At 32.9% G+C, this 12,057-nt stretch overlaps 1 protein-coding gene across 1 annotated transcript in view; it reads right to left on the reverse strand.

Annotated features, from left to right (window-relative positions):
• DPY19L2 (dpy-19 like 2) overlaps positions 1 to 12,057 on the reverse strand; it is a 141,068-nt gene that overhangs the window by 51,764 nt on the left and 77,247 nt on the right. The window contains exons 13-14 of the mRNA XM_063114522.1: positions 3,421 to 3,501; positions 1,282 to 1,383 (exon numbers count right to left, since the gene is read on the reverse strand). Coding sequence (XP_062970592.1) covers positions 1,282 to 1,383; positions 3,421 to 3,501 — 183 coding nt within the window. The remainder of the gene's footprint in view (positions 1 to 1,281; positions 1,384 to 3,420; positions 3,502 to 12,057) is intronic.

A 12,057-nucleotide genomic window follows, 5' to 3' on the forward strand; every position in this document is an offset into this window, starting at 1 on the left:
ATGATAAAAACTATTAAACCCAGAATTAGGTATATCTGTTATTTTATTCCTTTCATTTGGTTTTATTTTTATTTTTTTACTTACACAACAAAGTTTTAATGGAATGTTTACAATGATCCCAGCCCTGCATATCATTTCGTGTGCTGCAAATTTCCATTCTTTTCATTGGTGAAACTAGAGCTAAAAAGGAAGAAAGCTAGCCAAAGTAATTACTGAAAGTAGGAATAAGTACAGAAATATCACCTACATAATTCTTATGACCTAATATTGTGATAGCAAGTGATTTTACATGCAACTAAATTACATATTTCTTGAAAGCAGAAACCAGGTCGTTTTCTTCTTTATAGTCCTACAGAAAACTGCCACATACATAATTAGGGGTCAATAACAGTTTCTGAATAAATTAATGACAGGTTGGATGGATGAGACTAATGTGTGGTAAATATTTATTATTATATTATTATATTTACCAGTAACTCAGAATTCATAATTAATACACAACTACTGAACCAGTGACAACTTTTTCATGTTCTATGAAGAAAAATTTAAGCAGCAAATGGAGGAAAGAGCACTGAATTGGTAGTTCTAGAATCCATGAGAACCCATGTTCTAATCTTGGCCCAGTGTGTCCTTTAGGTAGATTGTTTAAGCTTTGTTTTCTTCAATATACTACATGGCCCCTAAGATCCCTTCCTGCTCTAGTGTTCTATGATTCTACAAGGAGGCAAATATTTTAAAGCTTAATATGAGGTTTTTTTAAAGGATAATGAAACTACACATTTCTATAACTTAATATGAATTTTATATATTCATTAAAACTCATTAGTAGTACACCTTTCTTGGTAATACCTTGCTAGAAAATTTTGTAATATTTGTAAATTTGTAATATTAAATGTAATACAACTAGATTTCTTAAAAACAAAAACAAGAATTCTGATTTTTTTTCCTAAATGGTCGCATACCTCCAAGTAGCCTAGGTTATAAAAAGTAACTGAATTGTAAATAACAGTGATTATTATGGGTCATATAGTATGTTAAGCACTCTCCCTGGATTATCTCATTTAACAATCATCAATATCTCTTTAAGGTAGGGATATTATATACTGATTTTACAGATAAGAAAACAGGTGAGGAAAGCCTATGATCAGCAAAAGTTATAGTAAAAAATGACAAAGTTGGGTGTTTCTGAGAAAAAATTTTGAGTTTCAGATTAAAAGGAAAATTTAAGAGCAATAAATCATTATACCTGTTGAGAAGGAAAAGACAGAGAAACATTCATACCTCTTTTTCCATGAAATCAAATTCAGGAGCACAGGTATACATTAAGGTATCAAAATCTGTATACCTTAAGATTCTGGCTGCTATAAGGTCACTGAGGCGAATCTGGAAGAAAGTAAAGTAAAAATGAATTAAAATTACACAAATGCTTATAGTCAATAATAACTGATTTGATATAAGAGTAGTAATAAAGACTACAGAGAAGATAAATCTAAGGTACATAGATGCCTCTCAAATAAAACAAAAAACTACAGTGAACCAAATGACCTACATGCTGACATATCAAGGTAACTGAGAACAAAGAGAAATATCAAGAGAAATCAAATGTGGAAAGAGGTCAGAAAAAATAGGCACAGAAGATGATAAAGAGTGAGCTAAAATCAACATTTGCTGGGAAGAAACCACTGTGGAGTTAATCATGAGATTATATAATCAGATAATTGATAATGAAAAAAAATTCATTTAACCCATTTCACCACATATTGTAAGTCATAAACAAACTTTCTACACATTGTCACTTCACAAAGCCTCAGACACTCATTACAATGTTTGGCATTTCTTGACATTTTTCAGACATACATTTAAGCCATTAAGTATGAGAGATACTCCTCAGAAGAATTACAACAATTATGCATACTACTTGGATTTAGTTACTTGATTTCCAATACCTGAAAAATAACCACCACCAATCAAACCCAATGTAGAACTCCTATTCTCTACTGATTATTTACTACCTGCTATGAGACAGTTATTTTTCCACTGCGTTCTCAGAAGGCCAGGAAAAAAGAAAATATCTGGCATATAAAATCTTAACTCTATTTTACAGAGACAGAAATTATTTTATAATGAGTCTAATGATTATCAGTGGTTTTCATTCATTCATCATTTCTTTTATCTACCAAGGATACCAAGGATAATTTTGAGTTGCACTTTTTATCTTCCTAATTTACAAGGCCTGATGACTAAAAATACTTAACCAAACCACTATAATGTCAAATCTTTTTCATAGCTGTCACATGGAAGAAATCATTTAGGATGAAGGGGGTATATATGTATTTCTTTCAAGATTTGTGAAGAGCTGGGTGACTATGTGAGACAAGGCAAGAAACAAAATCAGACCAACTTAATAGATAAATAAACAACTTAGAAGGCCTAAACAAAGTTTATCACAAAATACATACCATATAAAATAAAAAAGTTAAGAAACAATAAAGAGAAGGAAGAAAAGGGAAAAACGTCAGACATATCAGAGAACAGCAGCAACGAATAAAAACAATAAGCCACTATGCAAAGCTACCAACAAATTTCAAATAAATGCTTACACTTAGCTATTTCATTTAACATGAACATGTATGAATGTTTTATTGTGTAGTGATAGCACTTGACCTTTTAGAGAGAGAGTAATATAATCTCTTGCTAAAGTTAACACAATTTCAGCACTGGACAGGGCCCTAATTGTATGGCACCAGATAAGATAAATTTCACAGTAGATGACTGTATGATGCACTCATGGAAATTCATGCACTGTCTTCTGTTCTCTAAATTAGTTAAGTAGGGACTTATGCCTTCAGAAGAGTCATTATTTGAGACATTAGCCTTACAGCAAACAAAAATGCCACATGAGAGATAAGTGCTCTACACCTATTTTCTAAAACATGAAAAGACAGAAAACTTTATTGAAACATTCTCTTTTTATATCAACAAAAGTCTTAAAAATATCAAATCATATCTTAATTTTAGTCCATAATTATAAATAAATGAAACTATATTGAGACTTTAAGAATTCTATATTTCAAAGCTGAATACAGACTGTTCTATGTTAACATCTGCAATAAATGTATAACTTATAATTTAAACAAACGGTTATTTGTATTTTAACTGAAATATGAACAAATAACTACTTAAATTATTAGGTTTTTTTCCTGGATGACTAAGTCAGAATTCACTAATACACTTTTCTCTTAGTAAGTTGCAAATATCATTGAACTGCAGAATTTTATTACTGACTTTGCCAGTAAGTAGCTTGGGGAACTTAAGGTACTTAATCTCTGTAAAATGAAGAGAAAAGAACAGATTGTTACAAAGTTTTCACCCAGTCACATATTTACAGAAACTTATTATTTTTAACTACAAAGTACTTACGTGGTCTGAAACACCTAAGACTTTAGATGTCAGAAATTTCAAAATGATTGTTCCACACCACCAAGCACTACCTTGAATTAACTAGAAAATAAAACAGATAGAAGTCAAGTAATGAAAATTATAAATTACCCAGTTAAAATATTCAATTATACCTATAAATGACAAACAAAAGTTTTAATCATAGTGAGATATATATGGTGAGGCCTAGACAAAGGAATGTTCCTTGAGAAATTTTGTGTAAAGGCAAGGAACTGAAACTATGATACTGCTATAAAATAGATAACACTAGGGGGCTACATATCCTAAATCTAAACAAAGTTTTGACAAGTTAATTTTTTTTCAATTTCTGTTAAAAGAAAAAAGAGGTTTTATTTGTTTGTTTCCAAATGTTATTTCTCAGCTGAAAGTCCATTTTCCAAAAAATACTATATTAAAAGTTCTTCTACCACTCTGTGGAAAAATAATTATACAAGCCCCTTTTCAAGAAAGGAGAACTTGCAATTTGAGAACTTAAGCTTTCCTTTTTAAAAAAGTTGAAATATGAACTAAAACTGACAAGGGAGCTTCTGTTTGTCTTTATGTTTTGACTAGACTTACTAAAAAGGGAGCAAATGTGGACTTCTGGGTAGCCTAAGTAAAATTATAGCAGCCTAGATCCAAATCTGTCCACCCATCATCCAACAAGCATAACAATATAACCACATATACAGAAAGTAGATAACAGTACAAACTTCAAATTACCTATTAAATTTCTATTAATAGAAAAGGAAACAACGAATGTAGCAGTTATACCTCAAATTCCTGACCTAAACCTTTTCAGAGAATAAATGAATTCATAAAACCACATACAAGAGAGAGGAAGAAAGGAAGTGGCCCAACACTGAATTAAAATGATTTGAGAGGGAGAAAAGTCCACCTTAAGTGTGAAAAGCAACATGGTAGACTTTGAGGTGGACAATGAGGTTCTGACCGCAACCCCAGAAATTACACCCAGGGTTACCCATTCAATCTGAGGAGCTGCAGAGCACTCCAGTGCTGCTATCAGAGGTACAGGATCCAGGCTGGGGCACAAGTGAGCCTGCCCAGAGTTGCTCACTCCAGCAAGGGGCTGCTGAGTGCCCTAGAGCTTAGGCCACAGAAGCACTCAAAGAAAACTACAATGTTGAATACCATCAAAGAAAACAACAGATAATACACTACTGCACTCACCCAGAACCAAACCTAGAACACTCTATACACCTGACATTATAAAACACATATAGAGGAAAGAGTCTCTCCCAAAAGCTATTCCAGAGTATCAGAAGAGACTGTTCTACCAGATGCCCAGACATCAACATAGGGATACATGAAACATGAAAAATACAAAGAAAACATGATACCCCCAAAGAAATACAATAATTCTCCATTACCAGACCCCCCCAAAAAGAAAATCTATGGAATGCCTGAAAGGATTTCCAAATAATAGTCTTAAGGAAACTCAACAAGATGCAAGAAAATACACATAGAGAACACACAAAAAAAATGAGAAAAATAATTCAGAATCTGGAGAAGAAATTCAACAAAGAGATAAATATCATAAAAAAGATCCAAGCAGAAATCTTTGAACTGAATAACTCATTGAATGAAATAAAACATATAACCAAGATCTTAAGCAACAGGCTAGAACAAAATGTAGAAAGAATTTCTGAACTTGAAGAGAAGTGTTTTGAAACAACCCTGTCAGAAAAAGGAAAAATGAAAATGAATTTTAAAAAATGAAGAAAGACTACAGATCCGTGGGACAACATTAAGCATACAAATATCCATATTATGGGTGTTCCAGAGGGAGAAGATAAGGGAAAAGGCATCAAGAACCAATATCATGAAATAATAGCTATAAACTTCCCAAGTACTAGAAGAGATATGGCCTTCCAGATCTAATCAGTTCAAAGATCCCCAAACATATTAATTCCAAAAAGGTCCTTACCAGAACACATTATAGTCAAATTGTCAAAAGTCAAAGACAAAGAGAATTCTAAAAACAGCAAGAGAAAAGCATCAAGACTAACAGCATATTTCTCAGCAGAACCTTACACACCAGGAAAGAATGGGATGATACATTCAAAGTGCTGAAAGAAAAAAACTGCCAGCCAACAATACTACATCCAGCAAAGCTATGCTTCAGAAATGTAGGAGAAAAAGTGTCTTTCCCAGACAAACAAAAATTGTGGAATTTTACCAACACAAGACTGGCCCTAAAAGAAATCCTCAAGGGAGTCCTACATCTGGAAGCAAAAGAAAAATAAGTACTATCATGATAACAAGTGAAAGAATAAAACTCACTGGTAGAACAGATACACAAATGAGAAAGACAGAAATTATAACTTGTCACTACAAAAAAACCACCAAACAGCACAAACAATAAAAGAAAGAAAGGAACAATATATATAACACAAGCATAAAAAATAAGTCAGGAGTAAGGCAATACCTTTCCATAACATCTTTCGATGTGATGGATTAAATTCTCTATTTAAAAGATATAGACTGGCTGAACATATTAAAAAACAAGACCCAACTACATGCTGCCTACCAGAAACACATTTCACTTGTAAAGACACACACAGACTAATAGTGAAGGGATGGAAAAAGATATTCCAAGCAAATGAAAACCAAGAACAGGCAGGAATAGCTATATGTATTTAAAAAAAATTCTTTTATTGAAGCATAGTTAATTGTACATATCTATGGGGTAAAGAATTGAATATCAATACCTGTGTGCAATATGTGATGCTCAAATCAGGATATTGGTATATTCATCATTATACAATGTAATCATTTTTCATGAGACTTCAAACAAAAAACTATAAAAACAAACAAAGAAGGACACTGTATAATGATAAAGGGATCCATTTGGCAGGAAGATGTAACAAATGTAAATATATATGCAACCAACATAGAAGCACCCAGATATATAAAGCAGACATTATTGGATCTAAAGGGAGAGATAGACCCCAATACAATAATACTTGTGTACTTCAATACCCCTCTCTCAGCATTAGACAGATCATCTAGAAAAAACACAACAAAGAAACATTGGATTTAAACTGCGCTATAGACCAAATGGACCTAGCAGACACTTAAAGAACATTTCATCCAACAACTAAAGAACATGCAATATTTTCATCAGCACATTGATCATTCTCCATGATAGACCATGTGAGCCCACAAATCAAGTCTTTACAAATTTTGAAACGATGAAATCATATAAAGTATCTTTTCAGACCACCACAAAATAAAACTAGAAATCAATAACAAACAAAACTTAGGAAACAATACAAATACATAGAAATCAAACAACATGTTTGTGAATGGCCAATGGGTCAGAGAAATTAAGCAAGAAATCAAAAAAATCCTTGAAATAAATGAAAATCAAAGCACAACATACCAAAACCTATGGGAGACTGCAAAAGAAGTAATAAGAGGCAAGTTTATTGTAACAAGTGCTTATATTTAAAAAGTTGAAAAATTTCAAATAACCTATCTAGTTCTTCAAGGAACTAGAAAAGCAAGATCAACCCCAAAGTTAGTAGACGAAAAGAAATAATAAAGATCAGGGCACAACTATATGAAATAGACCAAAAAAAAAAAAAGGATATGAAAGGTCAACAAAACAAAAAGTTGTTTTTCTGAGAAGATGAACAAACTTGACAAACTATTAACGAGACTAAGAAAAAGAGGAGACCCAAATAGCAGAAAGCAGAAATGAAAAAGGAGACATTACAATGGATACCTCAGAAATTATCATTCAAATCATTATTATCAAATCATTACTATTAATGCCAAATACAAAGAATCATTTGAGACTGTTGGAAAATCTAGAGGAAGTGGATGAATTTGTGGACACATACAACCTACAAAGACTGAATCAAGGAGAAACAGATAACCTGAATAGACAACAACAGATTGAATCAGTAATCAGTGGTCTCCCAACAAAGAAAAGCCTGAGACCAGATGGCTTCACTACTGAATTCTACCAAACTTTAAAAAAAGAATTAACACCAATTCCTCTCAAACTATTCCAAAAAGTTAATGCAGGGATATTCTCCTAAACTCATCCTATATGGCCAGCATCACCTTGATTCCAAAATCAGATGCATAAAAAGAAAATAATACACCAGTATTCCTGATGAACATAGATGCAAAATTTCCCAAAATATATTAGAAAAAACATTCAATAGCAAATCAAAAAGATTATACACCATTATCAAGTGGGACTTATTCCAGGGAAGCAAGGATAGTTCAACATCGCAACTCAATAAATGTGATAAGCTAAATGAACAATATGAAGGACAAAAACCATATGATCACCTCAACAGATGCAGAGAAAAGCATTTAATAGAATTCAACATCCCTCAATTATAAAAATCCACAACAAATTATGTACAGAAGGAAAGTATCACAATACAGTAAAAGCCATATATGGCAAACCCAAAGCTAACACCATCCTGAATGGGGAAAAGTTGAGAGTTTTTCCTCTAAGAACAGGAACAAGACCATGATGCCTACTCTCACCACTCCCATTGAGCATAGTACTGGAAGTTCTAGCCAGAGCAATCAGGCAAGAGAAAAGAATTAAGGACATCCAAATTGTAAAAGATAAAAGAGAGTCAAACTGTCCCTGTTCACAGATGACATGATCTTACATAGGGAAAAACCTAAAGACTGCACCAGAAAACTCTTAGAAATGATAAATGAATTCAGTAAAGCTTCAGGATACAAAATCAATATACAAAAAACAGTAGTGTTTCTGTACAGTAACAACAAATTAGAAGAAAAAGAAATTAAGAAAGCAATCCTATTTACAATAGCTACCAAAATAATAAAATACCTAGGAATTTAACCAAGGAGGTGAAAGGTCTCTACAAGGAAAACCATAAAACACTGATGAAAAAAATTAAAGGGGACAGAAGAAAAGTGGAAAGACATTCCATGCTCATGGATTGGTAGAATTAATGTTGTGAAAATGCCAATACCACCCACAGTTATCCACAGATTCAATCAACGCAATCCCTATCAAAAATACCAATGACTTTCTTCACAGATATAGAAAAAACAATCCTAACATTCATACAGAACAACAAAAGACCTCAAACAGCCAAAGCAATCCTGAGCAAAAAGAATAAAGTGGGAGCTATTATACCTGACTTCAAAATATACTACAAAGGTATAGTAACCCAAACAGCATGGTGCTGACATAAAAACTGACACATAGACCACGGAACGTAATAGAAAATACAGAAATAAATCCATGTACTTACAGTCAACAGATCTTTGACAAGGCACCAAGAACACACACTGGGGAAAGTATGTCCTCTTCAACAAATGGTGCTGGGAAAACTGGATATCAATATGTAGAAGAAAGAAGCTAGACCCTAGCTCTCATCACGTATGAAAATTAACTCAAAATTGATTAAGGACTATAAATAAGACCCAAAACTATAAAACTACTAGAAGAAAAGATAAGGGAAACACTACAAGACATTGGTCTGGGCCAAAATTCTTAGAGACTTCTAAAACAAAGGCAACAAAAGCAACAAAAGACAAATGGGATTTCATCAAACTAAAAAGATTCTGCACAGCAAAAGAAACAATCAATAGAACAAAGAGGCAACTAGCAGCATGGGAGAAATATCTACAAACTCTTCATCAGACAAAGGATTAATATCCAGATATACAAAGAAGTTAAACAACTAAACCTCAAAAAACAATCCAATTAAAAAAAGGACAAATGACTTGAAGAGACATTTCTCAAAAGAAGATGTACAAATGGCCAATGGGTATATAAAAAAAATGTTCAACATGACTAATCATTAAGAAAATGCAAATCAAAACCATGATGAGATATTATCTCACTCCAGTTAGAATGACTATTACAAGGCTGGCCCTGTGGCTCACTTGGGAGAGTGCAGCACTGGTAGTGCCGACACTGCAGGTTCAGATCCTATATAGGGATGGCCCGTGTGCTCACTGGCCGAGCGTGATGCAGGCGACACCATGCCGAGGGTCGCGATCCCCTTACCAGTCAAAAAAAAAAAAAAAAGAAAAGAAAAAAAGAAAAAAAAATGGCTATTACAAAAAAGACAAAAATAACAAATGCTGGCGAGAATACAAGAAAAGGGAACTCTTATACACTGTTATTGGGAATGTCAATTAGTAGTCAGTATGGAGATTCCTCAGGAAACTACAAACAGAACCACTACATGATCTGGCAATCCCACTGCTCAGTATTTACCCAAAGGAGCAAAATTAGCATAACAGAGATATCTGCACCCCCATGTTTACTGCAGCACTATTCACAATAGCCAAGACATGGAACCAACCCAGGTGTCTGCTGACAGATAAGTGAATAAAGAAAATGTGGTATAAATACACAATGTGAATAAAGAAAATGTGGTATAAATACACAATGGAATACTACTCAGCCACAGCAAAGAATAAAATCCTGTCATTTCTGGCAACATGAATGAGCCCAATTGTTACGTTAAGTGAAATAAGTCTGGCACAGAAAGGTAAATATCACATGCTCTCACTCATATGCGGGAGCTAAAAAAAACAAGCTGAACTTTTAGAAGTAGAGAGTAGAACTGTGGTTACTGGAAGCTGGAAAGCGGTAGGAGGAAAGGGGATAGTGAGAGGTTGTTTAAAGGACACAAAATTACAGCTAGATAGGAAAAATAAGTTCTATTGGTATACAATAGTGCTAGGCATCTGTAACAATTTACTGTATGTTATGAAACGGCTAGAAAAGAGGAGCTCAAATGTTCTCATCACAAAGAAATGATATTTTTTTGTGATTAATTTGCTAACTACCCTGATTTGACCACTACACATTGGATACACGTATTGAAATATAACTCTGTACCCCATAAACATATACAATCAATACATTTCAATTAAATTAAAAGAAATCCTCAAACAACTATTAACAGATATAAAAAAGCAACTGAAATGAGAAATTTAAAAACTAAGCAGAAATGCACAAAACCAGAAATCAAAAAAAGTTATCAAACGGATAAGAAATGGAAGAAAAGGACTATATTGTTGAAAGATGAAGACTAAACCACAAGATGTCTCAAACAAAAATTTAATAAGCACATTGAAGTAAAGGTAGAAAAACAACTATAAAGAATGAAAATGATAAAGGGGCATGAAAATCAAGTACATTGTATTTTGAGAAGTAAAATAAAATAAAAATTTTTTAAAAAGCATGAAAATGAGATCAGAGAAAGAAATAAAGGATCGGGGAAGTGGTAGAAATGGAAGATAGAAACATAATTGGAGTACCTGAAAAAGAAAACCAAATTAATGAATAGAACTAGTATTTAAATTACAATCCAAAAAATTTTTTTCTAGAAATAAAACAGGACCCGAATATACATTTGGAGAGGACCCACTAGGTACTAGGAAAATAGGAAGTAAACTAACTCAAGACATATTCTAGTAAATTATTAAAAGTAAAGTTCCTCAGAACCTCTAAGCACAAAAGTCGCATAACATATTTGGGCAAGGGACTTTGGCTAGCATCGGACCTGTTAAAAGAAATCTACAAAGTAAGGCAACAGTGTAGAACCACTTCCAATAAACTCAAGAAAGTTGTCAACCAAGCACATTATATTCTAGCCAATCTGTCATTCAAGTATTAATGGTATAGAAAAGTTTCAAGTATGCAACAGTTGAGGAAATAATATTAACCTTCCTAAATATAAAAGAAAGTTAAAAATAGAATTGTGTAGAAAAACATGTAGAGAAACAAAGTAAATAAAATATACAGAAAATGTATAACAAATATTTTAAAATTATCTAGCTAAAGCAAAGCAAGACCCAACCTATGCTATACAGAGAAGACATCCTCAAAAGATTCAGAAAGATGAAAAGTAATAGGGTGGCAAGAGAGTACCAGGCTAACAACATTTCATATTAAAAATTAAAGGAGGCATTTAAAGCAATGATTAGAAGTAAACTCAGGACCTTACAAACTTATGCCAATAAAAAATGAAAGAGTGAAAAGAAATGAATTAAATTTTTGCCTAAAAAATCTAATAATAAGAAAATAAACCAAAAGAAAGTGTATGAAAAATGCTGAGAATAATCTGTTATGTACCCCTATGTGTATCCATTTTGTTGTTCTGTTTCTTCCTGATATTCTAAGATTCCTTCTTTCATCATTTTCTTTCTGTTTCAAGAACTTTAACTGACCATTCTTTAAATACTTCTCTGCTAGCCACAAATTCTCTTAGCTATCCTTCCCCTGAGAATGTCTTTATTTCTCCATCATTTCTAAAAGATACTCTCACTGGATATGTAGTTCTCAGCTGACATTTCTTTCAGCATTTGACAAATGTTGTGCCATGTCCTTCTGGCCTCCATATTTCCAGATGAGAAGTCTGCTGTAATTCAAATCAGTTTTGCCCTATAATGTGTCATTTCTCTGCTCTCAAGATATTTTCCTTTATCTTATTTTTCAGAAGTGTAAGCATGATGTATCCTGTATTAGTCCATTTCTGTTGCTTATAACAGCACACCTGAAACTGGGTAATTTATAAAGAAATAAAATTTATTTCTTACAGTTTTGGAGACTAGGAAGTCCACAGTCCACAG

Source organism: Cynocephalus volans, chromosome 11, assembly GCF_027409185.1.
Source record: "Cynocephalus volans isolate mCynVol1 chromosome 11, mCynVol1.pri, whole genome shotgun sequence".
NCBI lineage: Eukaryota > Metazoa > Chordata > Mammalia > Dermoptera > Cynocephalidae > Cynocephalus > Cynocephalus volans.